Here is a 25,803-nt window from a genome sequence, read left to right as displayed (position 1 = left end):
TGCTGTGAGCGGGCTCTCTCTAGTTGCGGCGAGCGGGGGCCACTCTTTGTTGCGGTGTGCAGGCCCCTCACTGCGGCGGCCTTTCCTATTGTGGAGCACGGGGCTCTAGGCGCACGGGCTTCAGTAGTCGTGGCACACGGGCTTAGTTGCTCTGCGGCATGTGGGATCTTCCAGGACCAGGACTCGTACTCATGTCCCCTGCATTGGCAGGCAGATTCTTAACCACTGCACCACCAGGGAAGCCCTATTTATATATATTTCATCTTCACTTTTAAAGAATACTTTTGCTGGGTATAGAATTCTTGGTTGACAGCTTTTTCTTCCATTCAGCATCTAACTATGTCATTCTGATGTTTTCTGGTCTCCACTGTAACTGATGAGAAGTTGTCTATTAACTGTATCATTGTTTCCCTGCATGTAATGTGTTGCTTTTCTTTTACCACTTTCAAAATCTTCTCTTTATCTTTGCTTTTAGCAGTTTGACTGTGATGTAAACCTATGTGTAGTTTTCTTTGTGTTTATTCTATTTAGTGTTTGTCAAGCATTTTGAATCTGTAAATTAACATTTTCCACCAAAGGATATATTTTCGGTTATTATTTCTTCAAAAAATTTTTTCTGCCTCTTTCTCTTCTCTTTCTGGGACTCCAATTACATGTCTGATCGATTGCTTGATATTGTATTGCAGGTCTCTGAGGTTTTGTTCCTTTTTCTTCAGTTTTTTCCCCTCTGTTCTTTATCCTGAGTAATTCTTATCTTCAAGTTCACTGATTCCCTCTTTTGCCATCTTAATTGTGCTGTTGAACCCCTCTTGTGAAGTTTTCATTTCAGCTACTATGCTTTTCAACTCAAGAATTTTGACTTGGTTTTTTTGTTGGTTTTTACTTTTGTTTATTTTTTATTTTTTTAAATTTTTAAATTTTTGGCTGCATTGGGTCTTCGTTGCTGTGTGCGGGCTTTCTCTAGTTGCCATGAGCAGGGGGTACTCTTCACTGTGGTGCTCAGGCTTCTCATAGCGGTGGCTTCTCTTGTTGCAGAGCATGGGCTCTAGGCACGCAGGCTTCAGTAGTCGTGGTGCAGGCTCAGTAGTTCTGGCACACAGACTTAGTTGCTCCACAGTATGTGGGATCTTCCTGGACCAGGGATTGAACCCGTGTCCCCTGCATTGGCAGGCATATTCTTAACCACTGCACCACCAGGGAAGTCCCCACTTGGTTCTTTTCTATAGTTTCAGTTTCTCTGTTGAGAGGCCCTATTTGTTCACTCATTAATATCACATTTTCCTTTACATTTTGGAATATATTTATAATGGCAAGTTGAAGTCTTTGTTTTGTTAAATCTACATCTGGGTCTGCTCAGAGTCAGCTTCTACTTATTGCTTTTTTTCTCCCTGAGTGTAGGTCATGTTTGTTTTCCCATTTCTTTGCATATCTAATAATTCTTGGTTGAAGACTGGCCATCATAGATAATATGATGTAGCACTCTAGAATCCATTCTGTTCTTCTGAGGATTAGTGCTCTTGTTTGTGTAGGGAATGAATGTGTCTGGACTCAGACTACCATATCTTCCATGCCACCCTGACCCCCACCCTGCAGTGCAGAAGCTGAGGTCTCCACTTGGTTTTCCAGCTTCCAGCTGCTGCTGACTTAGTCTGGTCCTCTGAAGGTTTTCCCTGCACTTGAGTAGCCTGGCAGTCAGTCAAGGGTTTGGGCAGAATTTACACTGAGATTTGGGGACTGACCCTCTCTTTGGCTCCCTTGTTTTTGGAGCTCCCCTCCTAAGTTTCGGGTTGCTTTGCCAGCCCTCAATTATGTCCTTGATACCTCCAACCAGCAAGACTTCTGTCTTCCACTGCCTGCCCTGTGCGGGCTGGGGAATGTGCTCAGTCACTGGCACAGCAAACTCACAAATCTCTCCAGGAACAGTCCTGTCTTTGCAAGACAGATCTTTTTTTGGCTGGGCTCCCTGGGGTCTCAGGTATGCCTGTGTACTTTGGTGGTTAGCCAGAGATTTGAGCTTTTTGTATCTTATTTTAAAATCCTCCCATACCTCAAGGACAAAGATATTCTTTACTTTCTTATAAAAGTTAGACAAATTTTTGCTTTTCCTATTTAAACCTTTAATCAATCCAAAATTATTTTTGTGTAGAATAGGGATCCAATTTTATTTTTTTCATATGATAACCAATTGATCCTCCTTTCCTCAGTCATCTGCAATGCCCTCTGTGTCATAAATCAGGTGTTCATACATATGAGTGCTTCTGGGCTTTTTCACTCTCTCTTGTGTCAATGTGTTTATCCTTGTGCCAATACCAAACTGTCTTAATTACTACAGCTTTATAGTAAGTCATGCTATTTGGTAGGATAAGCCCTTTTTATTTTTCTTTGATAGGAATATCTTTGCAATTCTTATGCCTTTGCTCTTCTACATACACTTTATTTACTTTTTTCCAGATTTATTGAGCTATGACATACAACATCATACAAGTTTAAGGTATGTGATGTGATCTGATACATGTATATATTACAAAATGATTAGCACAGTAAGTTTAAGTTATTATCTCCATCACCCCACATAGCTGCCACTTTTTTGTGGTGAGAACATTTAAGATTTACTCTCTTAGCAACTTTTAAGTGTATAATACAGTATTGTTAATGATAGTCACCATGCTAATTCTTTTTTTAAAGATTTTTTTGATGTGGACCATTTTACTGAATTTGTTACAATATTGCTTCTGTTTCATGTTTTGGTTTTCTGGCCACTAGGCATGTGGGATCTTAGCTCCCCGACAAGGGATCGAACCCTCACCCCCTGCATTGGAAGGCAAAGTGTTAACCAGTGGACCACCAGGAAGTCCCACCATGTTAATTTTTAATCCATTCATCCACTCTGTGCCTTTTGATTGGAGTATTCAATTCATTTACATGTAAAGTAATTATTGCTAGGTAAGGACTTACTAATGACATCTTGGTAGTTGTTTTCTAACTGTTTTGTAGTTTCCCTGTTACTTTCTTCCTCTCCTACTATCTTCCTTTGTGAATTAATGATTTTCCATAGTAGTATGCTTTGATTCTCTCCTTTCTCTTTTGTGTATCTAGCATAGCTTTTTGCTTTGTGGTTACCATGAGGCTTCCATAGATACAACAGTCTATTTCAAGGTGATAACTTCGAATGCATATGAAAACTCTACCCTTTTACTTTCTGCCTGACATTTAATGTTTTTGATATCACAATTTACCTCTTTTTATATTATGTATCTGTTAACAAATAATTGTAGCTATGGTTTTTAAAAAATACTTTTGTCCTTTAACCTTTAGAGTTAAGTGGTTAATGTACCACCATCTTACTGTATTTGAGTAGTCTGATTTTGACTATCTACTTACTATATTTTCATGTTACTAATTAACATCCTTTCATTTCAGCTTGAAAACTCCTTCCACCATTTCTTATAAGGCAGCTCTAGTGGTGATGAACTTCCCCAGCTTTGGTTTGTCTGATAAAGTCTTTTTTTCTTTCATTTCTGAAGACCAAGTCTGCCAGATAATGTATTCTTGGCTGGCAGTCTTTTTCTTTTACCACTTTGAATACATCATCCCACGGTCTCCTGTCCTGCAAGCCTTCTGCTGAGAAATCCACTGATAGCCTTATGGGAGTTCCCTTGTATGTGAGGAATTTTTTTTCTTTTCCTGCTTTTAAAATTTCCTCTGTCTTTGATTTCAGACAGTTTTATTATAATGTGTCTTGGAGAAGATAGTTTGGGGTTAAAACTTGGGGGAGAACTGATGAGCTTTGTCATCTTGGATATTCAAATCTCTCCTCAGATTTGGGAAGTTCTCCATTTTAAATAAGCTTTCTGCCTGCTTCTCCCTCTCTTCTCCTTCTGGGATGCCAGTAATGTGTAGATTGTTTCTTTTAATGGTGTCCCATAACTCACATAGGCTTTCTTCACTCTTCTTCATTCTTTTTCCTTTGTTCTCCTCTGACTGGGTAATTTCAAATGACCTATCATTGAGTTCACAGAATCTTTCTTCTGCTTTGCCAAGCCTGCTGTTGATGTCCTCATTTGCATTTTCCATTTCATTCATTGTAATCTTCAGCTCCAGAATTTGTACGGTTAGGATTCCTATCTCTCTGTTAAACCTCTCATTTCCTTCACATATTGTTTTCCTTATTTCGCTGAGCTGTCCTTCTGTGTTTTCTTGTAGCTCACTGAGCTTCCTTCAAACAACTGTCTTGAACTTTTTATCAAGCAAATCTTTGGAGTTGGTTACTGGACGATTATTGTGTTCCTTTGGTGGTGTCATGTTTCCTCCATTTTTCAAGTTCCTTGAAGTCTTGTGTTGCTGTTTCTGCATTTGAGGAAGCAGTCACCGCCTCCAGTTTTTACTGACTGGTTTTTGGAGAGAAGTACCTTCCATCAGTCCTGCTAGGGATTCTGAGGCTTTCTCAGACCTTTCCTTGGATACACCTGCTTCACATGTCTTCCATGATCCTACAAAGCCAGGCTGAGTGCTGACAGCCTCCAGTTTGCTTGCCTTACTGAGGGTGGTGCTGAATGCTCATCTGTGTGCTTTCCCAATCCCACAGGGTCAGGCTGGCTTTCTATGTGTGCTCACTAGCTTTATGCCAGGAATCAACACTGCCACAATTGAAGGTAAGCTAAGGGAGCTGGCCATAAGGTGGAGGCATATGCGGGTGAGGCGTGAAGAATGTTGGGGTGTCTGAGGGCCAGCTGGGGAGATCTGCAGGTGAAGAGCCCCCAGCGGCTTACTGGCAGGCTGCCTGATAGAGTTTGCAAGGGGGTTAGTAGGATTTGTGTTCCTTTGATGCCATCTGAGAGCCCTGAGTGCTGCTCTCCCAGCTACTCCCCGCCCCCTGGTCATACAGCACACCTGAATATTCTAGATGGAGTGAGAAAGAAGTAGGTCTTTTTGGCAGCAGTCTGCGCAGCTAGAGTAGCTGGGCACTTACATGCTGTCGCTCTCCCCCCATGGGACAAATCTCAGGCTAAGAAGGTCTCTCTTGGCACTGAGCTGTGCCACCTCGGGGGAGCGGTGACACGCGTAAAGTGAACCTGTCCCTTTTACCCTCTTCAATGCATCCAGTCGTGGGTAATTTTTTTTCCAACAGCATGACTGCTGTACTTCCACAAAGGCCCTCTCACCTGTGGGTGACAGTCTAAACTGGAGTTCTTTGACAGAACACTCTTATTCTGCCATGTTGGTGACATCATGCCACGTACCCCTGTGGATGCTAGGCCTGGACGGTCTCTTCTTTGTTCTCTCTCAGCCAGGCACTGACATCTTTGTCCCCTTATCTCCTACATACATTTTAGAGTCAGCTTGTCAAGTTCCTCAAACATCTTCTTCTGGATTTAGGGAGAACTAAAATTTTTAGGCTATTGTCTTCCAATCATTAACAGAATTGTTCTCTTAATTTAGGTCTTATTTTTTAACAAAGTTTTAAAATGTTTTCTATAAAAGCCTTAAGAGGTGAACTCTTGAGTAAGGTCCAGAGTGAAACAGTAGGCAGTTACTGGCTTCTGTTTACCAGTCAGAATGATGTTATTTCAGACATTTCTTCAGTACAAGGATCAGAACACTGAGAAGTTTGACTTGTTCTCTAGGATTTTTTTTTTATTTAATTAAATTTAATTAATTAATTTATTTTTGGCTGCGTTGGGCCTTGGTTGTTGTGCGTGGGCTGTGGCGAGTGGGGGCCACTCTCTGCTGCGGTGCGCAGGCTTCTGATTGTGGCGGCCCCTCCTGCTGCGGAGCACAGGCTCTAGGCACGCGGGCTTCAGCAGCCGCAGCACGCCGGCTCAATAGCACAAGCTCAGCAGTTGTGGCGCATGGGCTCAGTTGCTCCGCGGCATGTGGGATTCTCCAGGACCAGGGCTCAAACCCATGTCCCCTGCATTGGCAGGCGGATTCTTAACCACTGCGCCACCAGGGAAGACCCCTCTAGAATGTTTTTATGTACATATGCAGTATTTGTAAGAAAAAATATTGTAGAGAAAAAAGTAACTGCTAATGGATACTCACCCCAGCCTTAATGTAAATGGGAGAAAATACCCAACCAAGAACACAGAGCATAAATGGAGCCTGAAACCAAGAAAAGAAGAGCAATTAAATCAGGGTCCCACCTAGGCTAAGCTCTTAAATGAGATGCAAGCTCAGTTACTGTTTTGAGCCCAATAAACGTATCATTACTGGGGACCTTGCAAATAACAGCCCAAGCATAAGCCTTCCAGTACAACAAACTTAACTTATAGGCACTTGATCTTTGCCTATAAAGGGGTGCATTCTTAATTTAGGGGGGTTAACTGAGCCAATTTTCAAGATATTTATTAAAATTTATTGTTTGCCTACTTCCAGATAGAAACGAAGGTGGCTTATAATTAAACAAAAAAGATGGTAAAAAAAAATCAGAAACCATTCATAGAAATGGTAGAGAAACTATACCAAAATTTACACAAGCTATTGAAATTAAGTAATGCATTTGGCTCTGGCTTTCTTTACAAAGAAGGGGTAAGTTGAATATATGAAGGAGATGTGAACGAATTCTGAGAACTAAATGGTGGTAAAGACCAGGGCACCTTATCAGGTCTGGAATTAACAGGTGATTTATATAGAGATAGGTTAATTAACCCAAGACACATAAATCACTTATATTAATTTAGGTGAACAAATTCTATGTCCTACAACAAATATATTCCACAGATTAGATAAATAATCCATTTTATAAGTTTTATCGTTGAAACCTGGTATTCATAGGCGATCAATTAGGAGTTTTGTAGTAACCAGCTGAATATCTCAAAGAACTCAGTTGAGCCTATTCTCAGTATACAGTTGGCCCGTGAACAATGTGGGGGTTAGGGGTGATGACCCCCATGTAGTCAAGCTAAATCTGTCTCAAAATCAAAGGAATTGATAAATGACTCATCCAAGGGCAGGAAGCTGAAACAATCTGGATAGAATCAGGACTCAAACCCTAGTTCTTTTGATTCCACATATTGTGATCTCTAATTGAACACAAACTTTTCCCCACACTTAGTCAATTTAAAGATCTGTGAAATGAAAATACAAGTACTATAGTTATTGAAAAAAATCTGTGTGTAACCGGATGTGCATGGTTTAAATGCATGTTTTTCAAAGGTCAACTGCATACTGCAAATGTGTACATACTGATAAACACACACACGTATATATACACATATATCTGTATGTCTATGTACATACACACATATAGGTGTATGTATGTATGTATATGTTTATGCACATATATATTGAAGTGTTAATATGATCTTTTCCCTACCTGACTAGTCTCCTAACTGTATTCCTATGGTCCTTGGAATGTAAACATTCTCTATCTCTTCATTACTTTACTAAGAAGAATGAAAACTAGCACAATCTTGTTGAGAAATCAAAGACTTGGTTCCTTTCTTCCATGACTTCTCAAGGAGTCTTTAATATTTACTCAGGGTTGAAAGCAAGTTTTTATGTTTCATTTGGACAATGATAAAGGTGGAGGTTAGCTGCGACAGAAGGCACTACTTACATTCCACTCGAAGGCTCCAACAGCAATCCCTGAAGACACCCTCTTTCCAGCCAGGCCCATAAAGTGCCCAGTGCCAATATTTGAGGCAAAAAGAAAAGCACCTATTTGAAAATCAAAAGATAATTACAGATCAGAACTTTTAGTCCAACTTCAAAAACGAATTCTCACAAATATAAACTCAACCTGAATTTTATCAATACATTTCCTCAAAAGGGATTATACCCTGGGCAGAATTCCCATTCATATTTTTTCTATACAAACCCTAACCATAAATTAGAAGCCAGGTACAAAGGGATGAAGGGAAAGAAGTATTACTGCATTCTTATGTTGCCACCCTCTACACACTCCACTGACTTACTTGCAACTGCAGAAATATTAGCAGGAGTGTAATTTCATCACTGTTTGAAGTAATTTAAAAATATCAACAATCTAACTGATTATAAGAGAATGGTTAAAATACTAAGGTACATGAATATGATGAAATACAATGTAGCATACAGAAAGAATAAAGGAACTCTATTAAATGATAAAAAAATAATGTCAACAATATTGATAATATAATCTCATTAAAATTTTGTGTGTGCATATTACACTTGTGCACATGTATGTTTATATAGAGATGGGAGTGATTCTGGTAGTATATATATAAAAATACTTCTGGGGACTGGAATCATGGTTATAGAAATAGAATGGTAAGAAAATTTCAAGTTCCATACTTGGATTGTAACTTTTTTTTTTTACAACCAGCATATGTTACTTTCAAAATAAAAAATCCCAGAGGCATTTAAAATGAACAAAATCCCTCCTAAACCAATTTTAATTGAGTAGAGATAGCCACTCCGTTCCAAATCCAAATCCAAGTACTGTGCTATATTTGACACAAGATACACTTAAAACCAAATTATTAAGAGAGACTAAAAATAACAAAGCCTTTTAGATAAAAACAAACAAACAAAAAACACAGCATTGACGATACTAACATAAGATAAAGTAGCATTCAATACCAAAAGCATTAAATATGACAGAGGTTTTTTGTTTTGTTTTTAAACCATGAAACATAAAATGCACTAGTAAGACATAACTGAGAACATACAGGCACCCAAACACCGTAGCACCAACAAATATAAGGCAAAAAAAATCTTGGAAGAGGCACATAATAATTTCTCAAGCAGTTATTTTTACTATTAGGAATGTTTGCTACCTTTATCATAATAATGAAAAACTATATACAATCTAAATTGCCCAATAATATGTTACATAAATGGTGGAATGTCCATATGATATAACACTATACAACTGTGTATAAATATAAAATATCTCTATCTACCTACCTATGTTTATATAGACCTAGGAAGACATTAGTACATTAAATTCAGTAACTATTAGTAAACGTCCACTGCCAACTATGTGTCAGTGTTGTACATACTAGGAATACATCAGTGAGTAAAACAGACAAATCCCTGCCCTCATGAAGCTAACATTCTCTTAGGAAGAAGAGGATGAACAAGATAAATTAGGGGATTATTTTATAGCACAATAGACAGTGATAAATAGTAAAGTCCTACAGAGAAGAAGAAAGGTTAGAAAACAGACAGGCACGGAAGCAACCTGAATGTCCATCGACAGACGAATGGATAAAAAAGATGTTGTACGTATATATAATGGAATATTACTCAGCCATAAAAAGAAATGAAATTGGGCCATTTGTAGAGACGTGGATGGACCTAGAGACTGTCATACAGAGTGAAGTCAGAAAGAGAAGAACAAATATCATATATTAACACATAAATGTGGAATCTGGAAAAATGGTACAGATGAACCGGTTTGCAAGGCAGAAATAGAGACACAGACGTAGAGAACAAATGTATGGGCACTCAGGGGGGAAAGGGGGGGTGGGATGAACTGGGAGATTGGGATTGACAAATATACACTAATATGTATAAAATAGATAACTAATGAGAACCTGCTGTATAGCACAGGGAACTCTACTTCGCCTCGCTGTACAGTAGAAACTAACACAACATTGTAAAACAACTATACCCCAAATGAAAAAAGAAAAAGAAAGAAAGCAGGCAGGAAGTGCTGTGCAGTACAGTGGGCAGGGCCGACTTTCTGTGAGGAGGGGTGAGGGGCAAGCCAAGGGTACCTGAGAGAGCAGAGAGCCTCCAGGCAGAGGGAGCAGCAGGGGCAATGGCCCTGAGGCTGGAGCACGGCTAAATTGTTCAAGGTCACAGTGGTAAGGAGGTGCAGATCATCTGTGGCCTAACATAGGCTGGGCTTTCATTCTGGGTGATATGGGAGTCCCCAGAGGGTTTTAAGCAGTCAGATGACATGGTCTGACCCTTCAGCTGCTTTGTTGAGGTTGGACGTGGAGGAGCACAAGTGGAAGGAGGGCGCCGAGAGAAGAGGCTATTACAATCAATCCAGGTGAGGGTGACGGTAGCATGGGCCTGGAGGCACTGATGCGAAGGGGTCGGATTTCAAATCTGTTTTTTAAATCGAGTCCCAGGACTTCCTGATGGATTGGAAGTTGGGGTGAGAGAGAATAAAGAGTCTAACACGACTCCACGGGTGTCAACCTGAGCAACTAGAAGGATGGAGTTGTCGTTCAGGGACAGGGAAGACGGCAGGAGTAGAAGATGTGCAGAATGCATGTTCCATGCGCAAGACCTGACAGACCTTTCTAGTCAGGTGTCAAACGGGCAGCGGGATGCACAAGACTGGAGTTGAGGGAGACAGCTGGGACTTGCTACCATTCTAGCAAGTTGTCTTTAATGCCATGTCGCCAGGTGTGTGAGGGTAACTGGAAAGGAGACACCAGGGTCTGGCCCTGGGGAGGTCCAGCATTCAGCAGCCAGGGAGATGGGAAAGAACCAGCCAGGGGGACCTCGAATGAGTGGCTGGTGAAGCAGCAGGAAAGGAGGAGAGCCAGGTGTCAAGGTGGGGTGGGAGGGAGGACTGAGTTTCAGTTTCACCACCGCCAAGCCAGGTAAGAGGAGGCCTGAGCACCGACCACATGAATAAGCCACATGGAGGGCCCAGACAAGAGCAACTCATACCCATCGGATATCTGCTGACTGAATAAAAGTATAAAAGAAAGAAAGCTGAAGTGGCAAAATTACTCTTTTATTTCCATTTTCTTTATCAATACCATAATACAGTTTGTCACTAAGCAATAATTCTAATAGCGTAAAAAGAAGTCACATCCAGGATTGGTTCAAGATGGAGGAGTAGAAGGACGTGTGCTCACTCCCTCTTGCAAGAGCACTGGAATCACAACTAACTGCTGAACAATCATCGACAGGAAGACACGGGAACTCACCGAAAAAGATACCCCATATCCAAAGACAAAGGAGAAGCTGCAATGAGATGGTAGGAGGGGTGCAATCATGATAAAATCAAATCCCATAACCGCTGGGTGGGTGACTCACAAACTAGAGAATAATTATACCACAGAAGCCTGCCCATTGGAGTGAAGGTTCTGAGCCCCACGTCAGGCTTCCCAACCTAGGGGTCTGGCAACAGGAGGAGGAATTCCTAGAGAATCAGACTTTGAAGTCTAGCAGGATTTGATTGCAGAACTTTGACAGGACTGAGGGAAACAGAGACTCCACTCTTGGAGGACACACACAAAGTAGTGTGCACATCAAGACCCAGGGAGAAGGAGCAGTGACCCCACAGGAGACTGAACCAGACCTACCTGCTAGTGTTGGAGGGTCTCCTGCAGAGGCGGGGGGAGGCTGTGGCTCACCCTGGGGATAAGGACACTGGCAGCATAAGTTCTGGGAAGTACTCCTTGGCATGAGCCCTCTTAGAGTCCTCCATTAGCCCCACCAAAGAGCCTGTAGCCTCCAGTGCTGGGTTGCCTCAGGCCAAACAACCACCAGGGAGGGAACTCAGCCCCACCCATCAGCAGACAAGCAGATTAAAGTTTTACTGAGCTCTGCTCACCAGAGCAACACCCAGCTCTACCCACCACCAGTCCCTCCCATCAGGCAGCTTGCACAGGCCTCTTAGATAACCTCATCCACCAGAGGGCAGACAGCAGAAGCAAGAAGAACTAAAATCCTGCAGCCTGTGGAACAAAAAACACATTCACAGAAAGATAGACAAAATGAAATGGCAGAGGATGATGTACCAGATGAAGGAACAACATAAAACCCCAGGAAAACAATTAAGTGAAGTGGAGATAGGCAACCTTCCAGAAAAATAATTCAGAATAATGATAGTGAAGATGATCCAGGACCTCGGAAAAAGAATGGAGGCAAAGATCGAGAAGATGCAAGAAATGTTTAACAAAGACCTAGAAGAGGGCTTCCCTGGTGGTGCAGTGGATAAGAATCTGCCTGCCAATGCAGGGGAAACAGGTTCAGTCCCTGGTCCGGGAAGATCCCACGTGCCATGGAACAACTAAGCCTGTGTGCCACAACTGCTGAGCCTGCGCTCTAGAGGCCACGAGCCACAACTACTGAAGCCCGTGTGCCTAGAGCCCATGCTCTGCAACAAGAGAAGCCACCGCGATGAGAAGCCCGAGCACTGTGATGAAGAGTAGCTTCCGTTTGCTGCAACTAGAGAAAGCCCATGTGCAGCAACGAAGACCCAACATAGCCATAAATAAATAAATAAATATTTTTTTAAAAAAAAAATTAAAAAAACAATTCAGAGACCTAGAAGAATTAAAGAACAAACAACTAGAAGAATGAAAGAACAAACAAACAGAGATGAACAATATAATAAATGAAATGAAAAATACATTAGAAGGAATCAATAGCAGAATAACTGAGGCAGAAGAACGGATAAGTGACCTGGAAGACAAAATGGTGGAATTCACTACCGCAAAACATAATGAAGAAAAAAGAATGAAAAGAAATGAAGACAGCATAAGAGACCTCTGGGACAACATTAAATGCAATAACATTTGCATTAGAGGGGTCCCAGAAGGAGAAGAGAGAGAGAGAGGACCTGAGAAAATATTTGAAGAGATTATAGTCAAAAACGTCCCTAACATGGGAAAGGAAATAGCCACCCAAGTCCAGGAAGTGCAGAGAGTCCAAGGCAGGATAAACCCAAAGAGAAACACACCAAGACACATAGTGATCAAATTGTCAAGAATTAAAGACAAAGAAAAATTATTAAAAGCAACAAGGGAAAAACGACAAATAACATACAAGGGAACTCCCATAAGGTTAACAGCTGATTTCTCAGCAGAAACTCTACAAGTCAGAAGGAAGTGGCACGATATACTTAAAGTGATGAAAGGGAAGAAACTACAACCAAGATTACTCTACCTGGCAAGGATCTCATTCAGATTTGACGGAGAAATCAAAAGCTTTACAGACAAGCAAAAGCTAAGAGAATTCAGCACCACCAAACCAGCTCTACAACAAATGCTAAAAGAACTTCTCTAAGTGGGAAACACAAGAGAAGAAAAGGACCTACAAAAACAAACCCCAAACAATTAAGAAAATGGCAGTAGGAACCTACATATTGATAATTACCTTAAATGTGAATGGATTAAATGTTCCAACCAAAAGACACAGGCTTGCTGAATGGAAACAAAAGCAAGACCCATATATATGCTGTCTACAAGAGACCCACTTCAGACCTAGGGACACATACAGACTGTAAGTGAGGGGATGGAAAAAGATATTCCATGCAAATGGAAATCAAAAGAAAGCTGGAGTAGCAATACTCATATCAGATAAAATAGACTGTAAAGTAAAGAATGTTACAAGAGACAAGGAAGGAAATTACATAATGATCAAGGGATTAATCCAAGAAGATGATATAACAATTATAAATATATATGCTCCCAACATAGGAGCACCTCAATACATAAGGCAAATGCAAATGCTAACAGCTATAAAAGAGGAAACTGACAGTAACACAATAATAGTGGGGGACTTTAACACCTCACTTACACCAATGGACAGATCATCCAGACAGAAAATTAATAAGGAAACACAAGCTTTAAATGACACAATAGACCAGATAGATTTAATTTATATTTATAGGACATTCCATCCAAAAACAGCAGATTACACTTTCTTCTCAAGTGCACATGGGACATTCTCCAGGATAGATCACATCTTGGGTCACAAATCAAGCCTCAGTAAATTTAAGAAAACTGAAATCATATCAAGCATCTTTTCTGACCACAACGCTATGAGATTAGAAATCAATTACAGGGAAAAAAACATAAAAAACACAAACACATGGAGGCTAAACAATACAATACTAAATAACCAAGAGATCACTGAAGAAATCAAAGAGGAAATCAAAAAATACCTAGAGATAAATGACAACGAAAACACGACAATCCAAAACCTATGGAATGCAGCAAAAGCAGTTCTAAGAGGGAAGTTTATACCAATACAATCCTACCTCAGGAAACAAGGAAAATCTCAAATAAACAATCTAACCTTACACCTAAAGGAACTGGAGAAAGAAGAACAAACAAAACCCAAAGATAGTAGAAGGAAAGAAATCATAAAGATCAGAGCAGAAATAAATGAAATAGAAACAAAGAAAACAACAGCAAAGATCAATAAAACTACAAGCTGGTTCTTTGAGAAGATAAACAAAATTGATAAACCTTTAGCGGGACTCATGAAGAAAAAGAGGGAGAGGACTCAAATCAATAAAATTAGAAATGAAAATGGAGAAGTTACAACAGACACCGCAGAAATACAAAGCATCATAAGAGACTATGACAAGCAACTCTATGCCAATAAAATGGACAACCTGGAAGAAATGGACAAATTCTTAGAAAGGTATAACCTTCCAAGACTGAACCAGGATGAAATAGAAAATATGAACAGACCAATCACAAGAAATGAAATTGAAACTGTGATTAAAAATCTTCCAACAAACAAAAGTCCAGGACCAGATGGCTTCACAGGTGAATTCTATCAAACATTTAGAGAAGAGCTAACACCCATCCTTCTCAAACTCTTCCAAAAAATTGCAGAGAAAGGAACACTCCCAAACTCATTCTACAAGGCCAACATCACCCTGATACCAAAACCAGACAGAGATACTACAAAAAGAAAGAAAATTACAGACCAATATCATTGATGAATATAGATGCAAAAATCCTCAACAAAATACTAGCAAACAGAATCCAACAACACATTAAAAGGATCATACACCATGATCAAGTAGGATTTATCTCAGTGATGCAAGGATTCTTTAATATATGCAAATCAATCAATGTGATACACCATATTAACAAATTGAAGAATAAAAACCATATGATCATATCAATAGATGCAGAAAAAGCTTTTGACAAAATTCAACACTGATTTATGATAAAAACTCTCCAAAATGTGGGTACAGAGGGGACCTACCTCAACATAATAAAGCCATATATGACAAACCCACAGCAAACATCATTCTCAATGGTGAAAAACTGAAAGCATTTCCTCTAAGATCAGGAACAAGACAAGGATGTCCACTCTCATCACTATTATTCAACACAGTTTTGGAAGTCCTAGCCATGGCAATCAGAGAAGAAAAAGAAATAAAAGGAATCCAAATTGGAAAAGAAGAAATAAAACTGTCACTGTTTGCCAATAACATGATACTATACATAGAAAATCCTAAAGATGCCACTAGAAAACTACTAGAGCTAATCGATGAATCTGGTAAAGTTGCAGGACACAAAATTAATGCACAGAAATCTCTTGCATTCCTATACACAAACAATGAAAGATCAGAAAGAGAAATTAAGGAAACAATCCCATTCACCACTGCAACGAAAAGAATAAAATACCTAGGAATAAACCTACCTAAGGAGGTAAAAGACCTGTACTCAGAAAACTATAAGTCACTGACGAAAGAAATCAAAGATGACACAAGCAGATGGAGAGATATACCATGTTTGTAGATGGAAGAATGAATAGTGTGAAAATGACTATACTACCCAAAGCAGTCTACAGATTCAATGCAATCTCTATCAAATTACCAACGGCATTTTTTTTACAAAACTAGAACAAAAAAAATCTTAAAATTTGTATGGAGACATAAAAGACCCTGAATAGCCAAAGCAATCTTGAGGGGAAAAAAATGGAGCTGGAGAAATCAGACTCTCTGACTTCAGACTATACTACAAAGCTACAGTAATCAAGACAATATGGTACTGGCACAAAAACAGAAATATAGATCAATGGAACAGGATAGAAAGCCCAGAGATAAACCCACGCACCTATGGTCAACTAATCTATGACAAAGGAGGCAAGGATATACAATGGAGAAAAGAAAAGTCTCTTCAATAAGTGGTGCTGGGAAAACTGGACAGCTACATGTAAAAGAATGAAATTAGAATGCTAACACCATACACAAAAATAAACTCAAAATGGATTAAAGACCTAAAGTAAGACCAGACACTATAAAACAGAGGAAAACATAGGAAGAACACTCTTTGACATAAATCACAGCAAGATCTTTTTTGACCCACCTCCTAGAGTAATGGAAATAAAAACAAAAATAAACAAATGGGACCAAATGAAACTTAAAAGCTTTTGCACAGCAAAGGAAACCATAAACAAGATGAAAAGACAACCCTCAGAATGGGAGAAAATATTTGCAAATGAAATCAACAAAGGATTAATCTCCAAAATATATAAACAGCTCATGCTGCTCAATATTAAAACAAAAACAACCCAATCCAAAAATGGGCAGAAGACCTAAATAGACATTTCTCCAAAGAAGACATACAGATGGCCAAGAGGCAAATGAAAAGCTGCTCAACATCACTAATTATTAGAGAAGTGCAAATCAAAACTACAACGAGATATTACCTCACACTGGTTAGAATGGGCATCATCAGAAAATCAGAAAATCTACAAATCAGAAAATCTACAAATTCTGGAGAGGGTGTGGAGAAAAGGAAACCCTCTTGCATTGTTGGTGGGAATGTAAATTGATACAGCCACTATGGAGAACAGTATGAAGGTTCCTTAAAAAAACTAAAAATAGAATTACCACATGACCCAGCAATCCCACTACTGGGCATATACCCAGAGAAAACCATAATTCAAAAAGACACATGCACGCCAATGTTCATTGCAGCACTATTTACAATAGCCAGGTCATGGAAGCAACCTAAATGCCCATCGACAGATGACTGGATAAAGAAGATGTGGTACATATATACAATGGAACTCAGCCATAAAAAGGGTCATTTGTAGAGACGTGGATGGACCTAGAGACTGTCATACAGAGTGAAGTAAGTCAGAAAGAGAAAAACAAATATCGTATATGAACGCATATATGTGGAATCTAGAAAAATGGTACAGATGAACTGGTTTACAAGGCAGAAATAGAGACACAGATGTAGAGAACAAACGTATGGACACCAAGGAGGGAGAGCGGGGGAAGGGTGGTGGTGGTGGGATGAATTGGGAGATTGGGATTGACATATTATACACCAACATGTATAAAATAGATAACTAATAAGAACCTGCTGTATAAAAATAAATAAATAAATAAAATTCAAAAAACAACAACAAAAAAAGAAGTCACATCCGACTCCCACTCTACACTGTGTGCTTCCAGAGGGCAGGGCTCACTATGTCCTATCTGTGTCCCAGAACCTAGAACAATACCTTGTACTACCAGGCACCTAGTAATGGTTACCGAACTACACTGAGCTGAATGGAAGAGTTAAGGGAAGTACTAATGAAATGACTTTCCTGATTTAGCAACTTCAAATTATTTGGGGGTAAAAGACATCTAAATTAAAGTAATAAATGAATCCACACGCAGCCCCCAAACTGGACTGCACATGCAAGGCACACTCACCTGCCACCATGCTAGATTTCGGCCAGCCAAGAAGAAGTCTTCTACTGTCCCATGACTGCTTGACAATATAGCCTTAAAAAAAGGGGTGGTGTTGGTGGGGAATCCAAGAAACCAAACTGCTTCAAAGACAAAGGTCTCACAAACAGATGACCTTCACTTATGGGTAAATGTCCTTTGCAGAGATCCCATTTCCCCTTCATTCTTTTTAGGAACAGAGGTCTCTACCTGCTGAGTTAGAGGAGGGCCCACGGTCTCTCCCAGCTATCAGATCACATGGGCCTGTCCATTTCTCTACACTAGTGTGAAAATAATATTGCTTTATTTTTTCCCCAAATAGTTAACCAGTGCATGGTTCCCAGCAGAGTCTTGGAGATGAGTGGTTCAGCGAATGAGTCAATTGACTGGGAATAGCAAAGCTGAACACCAGCCTAGCTTCTTCCGGGAGAGCAGTCACATTGCCAAGACTATCATGTCCTCCCAATGCACCCAAGGGCTATCTCCTCAGGTCCCCAGCTCTGATTCCTAGACTCCAGTATGGTCAAAAGACAGTCCTGGGGATTTTCTGGATTGCCTAGGACTAGTAGGACCCACGGATGACCACTGGTTGACAAAAAAGTGTTTCTGTGGGAGAAGTGAACTTATTACCACCATCTGGGGTATCTGCCTTATAATGGAGTCCCTTCACATCATGAAGCTTTAAACCAAGGAACAACTCTAAATCAGACACATTAAGTTCGTCTCATTTCATCCATTCACTAAATATTTATCAAGAGCCCATTATGTTCAGAGCTGACCTTTCTTAAGGAAGGTATCAGCGGTATGTAGGGAGAGGTACATTAGAACTTTTAAAAGGAATTTACAAAATGTTCTAAGATGAATAAAATCACTCTGTCTTCCCATTAAAGAAAGAACCAGACAGGAAGAGAGGAGGTCCTGGGAAGAGGGTGGTTATGCACATGTCCCTGCCTCCTCCTTCCTCCCTGCTCTTTCTGGAATAATCCACCAACCACAGCAGCCGGGCTGCTGGGGCAGAAGGTGCATCCACCACTTTCTCAGAGATCTTGGGGCTGAGACTGATAACAGAGGAAACAAACAAACAAACAAAAGTGTAAGGTTTTTTCCCCTTTAACATCCTGCAGGAGCCAAGGCACCAGCAACAAAGACCAAGATTCCCTTGTGGGGGCTCAGCGGTCAGAAGCTGATGAAGGATTTCAGGACTCCCATCTGTGCAAACGTGGGCAATTCTGTTCAGTGAGAAAAGGGTGGTTTGCTTAAGAACCAAAAGAAAATAAAGCTAGACTCCTTTATCACATTATATACAAAAGGAAATCCCGGATGCTCTGGACATTTAAATTTTTTTTTTTTTTCGCCACGCCACTCAGTTTGCAGGATCTTAGTTCCCCGACCAGGGATTGAACCCGGGCCCTCAGCAGTGAAAGCGCGGAGTCCTAACCACTGGACTATGAGGGAATTCCCTAAATATTTTTAAAAACCTATAAAATATTAGAAAAAATTTTAGCATAGTATTTGTACAATGTTGGAGTGGGTAAAAACTTTCCTAAGCAAGCCAGAAAATCTAGATGCAAAGGAAAAGAGAGACAGTAGACTTCTTCAAAGTGAAAGAAACTCAGATGACAGAGAGACAACAGTAACAGAGTCTAGGCCAGTGGTTCTCCACCAGGGGTGATTTTTGCCCCACTCCTCCAAGGGACATGTGGCAATGTCTGGAGACAGTTTTGGTTGTGAAGGGGCAGGGCTTGGGGATACATCTAAGCATCCTATAATACACAGGACAGACCTCCCACAAGGAATTATCTGGTCCCAAATGTCAGTAGTGCTGAGGCTGAGAACAACTGCTCTAGAAAATGAGAGTTTAGGAAAAACATATTAGCAACTCAAATGACAGACAAGGTGATAAAAGCAAAGTCGAACAACTCAATTCATAAATGGGCACATAAACTGGCTATTCAACAGAAGAGGAAGATCAAAGGACAACAGGCTCACAAGAAGATGGTCAATCTCTTAGGAGGCTGAGTCTGGAAAGCGCAAATCAGAGCTGCAGTAACATACCACTACTCACTCATCAGCCTGGGACCCCCCACAAAAATTAAATTGGTAGTAACAAACCAGGCTGGTGAAGGCCTGGGGAAAGAAAGTGCTCATATGCTGCTTGTGAGAAATGTAAATCTCAACAAGCTTTGGGGATTGCCATTTAGTGATATCTGCTAAAATTTCAAGTAAACACACCCTTCTAACCCAGAAATTCCAATTTCGGGAATCCATGTTACACAGCTTAAAAGCACTAACACATTAAAAACAACAGCAGCAACGAAGACCCAATGCAGCCAAAAATAAACAACAAATAAATAAATGTATTTTTAAAAATCTTATTAAAAAACAACAACCTGGCAGCAATCTAAGTGTCAATGAGTAGGGAAGAGCTGAATCACACACGTGTTTGATTATTGTGTATCTAATAAAAACATGAGCTAGCACTTCCCTGGTGGTGCAGTGGTTAAGAATCCGTCTGCCAATGCAGGGGACATGGGTTTGAGACCTGGTCTAGGAAGATTCCACATGCTGTGGAGCAACTAAGCCCGTGCACCACAACTACTGAGCCTGAGCTCTAGAGCCCGCAGGCCACAACTACTGAGCCCGTGTGCCACAACTACTGAAGCCCACATGCCTAGAGCCTGTGTTCCGCAACGAGAAGCCACTGAAATGAGAAGCCCGTGCACTGCAACGAAGAGTAGCCCCTGCTCGCCACAACTAGAGAAAAGCCGGGGTGCAGCAACGAGGACCCAATGCAGCCAAAAATAAATAAATAAATAAATAAATAAATAAATAAATAAATAAATAAATTTAAAACAAAAAAACATGAGTTAGATCTCTATCTATAGACCTGAAGGACTCCACATCATGTAGTAATGGAAAAAAAGAAAACTGCAGGGTAATGTGTATCATACGATCCATTTTTTGTAAAGACAAAAACGCAAAACCTTTACCTATGTGTCTGTGTAAGCACTGAGAAGGGAGGAGGGACACACAGGCCCTGGGTACCTCAGAGGGATGGGAATGGCTGAGGGAGGAACCATAACTCCTCTAGACAGTTATGCATCTCCTCACTTCTTACAGTGAGCATGTGATTAAAAACAATATACGAGTTTTAAAAAGGACCAAAGGAAAAATAACAATACAAAGAAGGAAAAAGATCAAAGCCTTCTGGATAACAGCACATGTTTTATGGCTCCTAGAAGAACAGAAGGAACAGTAGGTTTCCTTTGGAAGCGGCCGATGGCTTACAGGTCCTCAGACCTTGGCCACACCTCGGCCCCAACTAGACCCGGAAGAAGGCTGGGTGGGGGGCTTCCTAATTCAGTGAGAGCAGCTGGGGGAAGGATCCCAAAGTGCCCACTACTCAGAGCCCGGCCTGGGCCACCTAGAAGGATGTTTCTCATAACTGAGGCCAATTTGAAAAAAATCGTTTGTTTGAATGATCTGGATAAATATCAATACCTCCGACTTCTTTTCAGTTGGGAGAGATACGAAATTGTCTTAAGAGGATGGAGACCATATTTCCATTACTCTATCTGCCCACTCACAGCATGGTAAGCACTCAAAAGACTGTCCAGTGATCTTGCTTTGAAGGACCAGATTCTACACAGTAAGATCCTACTTCTGACCTGGTGAAGCGCCCCGAAGTAAAGGTCACATGGGCATGAAAGCTTCAGCTGGGTGGGGGCAGCCCACAATGAACTTTCCCACTAGCTAGCGAATGGTGGCGCTGTCACCAGATATTCCTGCTTATGAAGCAGGCCGAGGAGAGGCTTCTGATGGTTAACAGCTTAGCCGAGGGGCGATACCATGACACAGGCCAAAGCCTTCCTACCTGCCCTCGGACTTTTCACTGCCTGGCCCTGGGGAGTATAGTTACGAGACACCTTTGTGAGTGCCTACAGGTTAAGTGCTAGCGGGCAGATGGTAGTAAAGGAGACCCGGTCACCACCCTACTAAGAGAACCTTATACTAGAGTAGAATATATAAGCGCCCAATTCAAATTCAAAGTGAACACTTAGGGCCCTATATTACATGTGACCTTTGAGGTCTTGCTTGTTGGGCAGTGGTTACGCCCATGCGTCAGATCAGGCAGTTCTAGGTTCGAATCTGCACTCCATCATTCCCTTGTGGTTACTTAACCTCTTTGAACCTGTTTCCTCATCTGTAATCCACAGCCTGGTTGTGAGGATGTGACACACGTAAAGCACTCAGCACAGACCAGGCGCTTTAGTGCCTAAGGATGGGTAATTGTCACTATTGCCACCACTATCATGACGATCGTTCAGAATAACGACCCCATATTACACACGGCTTGGGTTCCAGGCAGTGGGCATCTGGCAGCCTGACCTGTTTGTTTGTGGGGTGGGGAGGCAAGATGGGCTTGGACGTGCCCTTACTCTCGGTAGGGAGCAGGTGGCACAGGGAGGGTGGAGAGGTCCCAGCTGAGGGCTGTGCAGGGGCGGGGACGAGAGGGATGCGAGGTGGGGACCAGGTGACAGGCAGGTGAGGATCGAACCCACCTGGTGTCCAGGCCTGCCCCCCCACCCCCAGGCCCCACGTACCCACAGCGCGATGGTCAGAACCAACAGGAAGTACAAAACTATCACCAGGACGTCCAGGGCACTACTGGCGGTGAAGACCTGAGCAGTCCAGGCGAAGCGGTACCACGGGAAGCCCACGGGGGCGCGCCCGGGCGGGCGAGCGCCGCGCGCTTCCGGGAAGCGGCAACGGCCTCCGTGGGGCTCCAGGGGCGTGGCCGCAGGGAACCCTGGGAACAGCCCCGGGGCAGCCTGGGAGCTCCGGGCAGGTCTCGCGCGGCCCAGTTCCCGCCTTCGTGGGTAGCTGTACGAAGGCCGACCCTTCACCGCCAGTCCCGGCACAACGCCGTGCTTTTGGCGGCTGGAATCGCTTTGCCCTGGACGCAGAGCTGGTCGCGGGGTGGGTCTGGGTCGAGGCTACCCGGGCAGCATCAGTACCCGTGTCTTTACGAACAAACCACATGAAACCTGAGGCGGGAGAAACCAGCAATACCCTTCCTGTCTTTATTTATCATTTTGAAATTTTGTGCATTGTGGGTTTGGGGCATTGATTTGGATTTATTAAACTATTGCATTCGAATATTATGTATCCCGAGTCCTGAGTTTCCTTGGTGCCCTCTCCCCTTAAATTTTGCGCCAAGGAAAGTGCCTCGCTTGCCTCACCCTAATCATGGCCCTGGTTGGACCAACTGGTTACAGAGGCTCCTCAGTTTTCTTCACTTTGATCTTTCATAGGTGATGTGCGAATTTTCAGTCTGGGCCAAGCCTTACTCTCCTTGGTGTGCTTCTCTGCTGAGTTGTTCGAAATCTTGGTCAATAATACTAGTACCAATAATAATAGGTAACAGTTATATAGCTCTTGCTAGGTGCCAGACCTACTTTTTTTTTTTTTACTTTCCAAACTTGTTTTTTATTGATATAGTTGAACTTTACAACAGTGTCATAAAATACTATAAACAGAGCCTTCAGATAAACAAACAAAAACTAATCTAAATATATTAACAAGGGACTTCTCTGGTGGTCCAGTGGTTAAGAATTCGCCTTCCAATTCAGGGGACGCAGGTTTGATCCCTGGTCAGGGAACTAAGATCCCACATGCCGCAGGGCAACTGAGCCTGCGTGCCTCAACTACTGAGCCTGTGTGCCTCAACTAGAGAGCCTGCGTGCGGCAAACTACAGAGCCCACACACTCTGGAGCCTGCGCACCACAACTAGAGAGAAGCCCACGTGCTGCAATGAAGAGCCCACGTGCCACAACTAAGACCTGACACAGCCAGGCAAAAAAACCTTAAAAAAAAATTAACCAGATTAAAGCAGGCAAAAAATCCAGTGATAAACACATTAAATAATAATATGCTAATGGTGTCTAATTTACCCACTATCGGTTCTTTACATTGTCACAAAAACAGTAAACATCAATTTGAAGTTTGGTGAATGGACTTGATTCCTGATTTATATTAAGATACGATATACCCTTTGCATGTATATGTACTTTGTATGTATTAACCCGTTTGATTCTCCTAATAAGCAGTCAGTCTGACCACAAGGCAGGAGGCTTGCAGCCGGTCAGAAGTCTATGTTCTCAGCCTGCTGAGCAGAATTCTGTGTCCTAGTTTATTTCAGTGCTGTCCAAAAGAAATATAATGTGAATCACGGATGTTATTTTTTTCCACCTTCATTGAGATATGATTGACAAATAAAAGTTGTCTATTTAAGGTGTACAATGTAATGTTTGATACAGGTATACATTGTGAAATAATTACTATAATCAAGCTAATTGAATATCAATCACCTCAGTTGACATTTTTTTGTGTGTGTAGTGAGAACGCTTGAGATCCCTCTTAGCAAATTTCAAGTATACAATACGTTATTATTGACTATAGTCACCATGCTGCACATTAAGTCTCTAGAATTTATAACTGAAATTTGTACCCTTTGATCAGTATCTCCCCTTTTCCTCCACACCTTGGCTCCTGATAACCACCCTTCTACTCTCTGTTACTAGGAGGGTTTTTGTTTGTTCGTTTTGTCTTTTTAAGATTTCACATGTAAGTGAGATCATGCAATATTTGTCTTTCTGTGTCTGGTTTATTTCACTAAGCATAATGTCCTCCAAGTTCATCCGTGTTTTTGTAAATGGCAGGATTCCACATTTCTGCATCCATTCATCTGTCCATGAACACTTAGGTTGTTTCCATATCTTGGCTACTGTACATAATGCTGTAATAAACAAGAGGGTATAGATATAATGTTGAGATAGTGATTTTATTTTCTTTGGATATATCCCCAGAAGGGGGACTATTGGATCATAGGATAGTTCCATTTTTAATGTTTTGAGGAAACTCCATGCTGTTTTCCATAGTGGCTGCAACAATTTACATTCCAATCAACAGTGTACTGGTATTCCCCTTTCTCCACTTATTTGCTGACACTTGTTATCTTTTGACTTTTTTGTTAATAGCCATCCTAACAGGTGTGTGGTGGTATCTCATTGTGATTTTGGTTTACATTTTCTTGGTGATTAGTGATGTTGAGCATCTTTTCATATCCCTGTTGACCATTTGTATGTCTTCTTTGGAAAAATGTCTTTTTAGGGCCTTTGCCTAATATTTAATTGGGTTGGGTTTTTTTGCTATTGAGTTGTGTGAGTTCCTTATACATTTTGGATATTAACCCCTTATCAGATATATGGTTTGCAAATATTTTCTCCCATTCTGTAGGTTGCTTTTTCATCTTGTTGATTGTTTCATTTGCTGTAAAAATTAAAAATTTCCAGTAGCCACATTAAAAAAGTAAACAGGTAGAATTAATTTAAATAATAAATTTATTTTATTAATAGTTAAGCCAATATGTCCAATAAGCCAAAATATTAACATTATAATATACAATCAATGTAAAAACTGTTGGGATATTTTATATTCTTTTTTTCCACATTAAGTCTTTGAAATCTGGTGTACATTTTACAGCACATCTCAATTTACATGCTAACTTTTCCTTAGAAATATTTGATTTGTCTTTAGATTTAATAAAATTCACAGTTAAAAAAATAGATTCACCTACTAAGTTGTTCTAAATATACTTGAAAGTTTTCCAGTAGCTGAATATAGTACCAAAATTTAATTTTCCTTTAAGTCAATTATAAAACTAGTTCATCTTTTTAGAAGAATTGATCTGACTTTGAAGCAAAAGACTATCATTTTCGAAATTATGTCTTTCCAAGTTAAGTAATTCACTAACTCTTGTTGTTGACTCAATATTATTAACATCGAATTCAGAGGCATGGCATAATTTGAAAAGCATTTCTAAATTGATCAATATCACAAAGCATTCTTCAAATTTTTCTTGGATTTTTTTGCCACCAATTACATAACATGGCCAGTTAAAATTAAAATTTTTGACATACTGACTCATGTTAGGAGAGTTGTAAAATTATTATTATTGATTCGTATTATGAAGTTTTGATTTCAACATAAGTTCTTATACTTGGGTAGCTAGGTTACAAATAAGCTTTTTCTTTCTTTTGACTATTCAAATTTTGCTCATTCTTATACGGTATGTATTAGTGAGAAATATAAGTACAGACTGACATTTTTGGGTCTTTGATTATTGAATATTCAACAAACATTCCTTTTGTTTAAAGAAAATCTTGAATTGCGGCTGACATTACAGTAATTCTTTGTAAAATTTCCCATACTTGGCCAATGAGCATTGGCAAAAGCACATCATTAAATTCATCACCTATTTCTTTCAACAGTTCCATAACATGGTGATGTTTTGTATTATTTGCACATATACACTGAGTGATTTAAACAACTGTACCCATCCATGATGCTTTACATAAAGTCT

General features: G+C 40.7%; 1 protein-coding gene across 1 annotated transcript in view; it reads right to left on the bottom strand.

Annotated features, from left to right (window-relative positions):
* The window catches only part of LOC132502471 (sodium/glucose cotransporter 1-like), a 98,248-nt gene that overhangs the window by 41,117 nt on the left and 31,328 nt on the right, over positions 1-25,803 (bottom strand). The window contains 4 exon segments of the mRNA XM_060118348.1: positions 6,043-6,102; positions 7,559-7,659; positions 17,359-17,434; positions 21,982-22,334. Of these exon segments, the coding sequence (XP_059974331.1) occupies positions 6,043-6,102; positions 7,559-7,659; positions 17,359-17,434; positions 21,982-22,334 (590 nt within the window).

This window comes from Mesoplodon densirostris, chromosome 15 (assembly GCF_025265405.1).
Source record: "Mesoplodon densirostris isolate mMesDen1 chromosome 15, mMesDen1 primary haplotype, whole genome shotgun sequence".
Classification (NCBI taxonomy): domain Eukaryota; kingdom Metazoa; phylum Chordata; class Mammalia; order Artiodactyla; family Ziphiidae; genus Mesoplodon; species Mesoplodon densirostris.
Note: the sequence above shows the minus strand (reverse complement) of the source record. Positions and strands in the feature narration are given on the sequence as shown.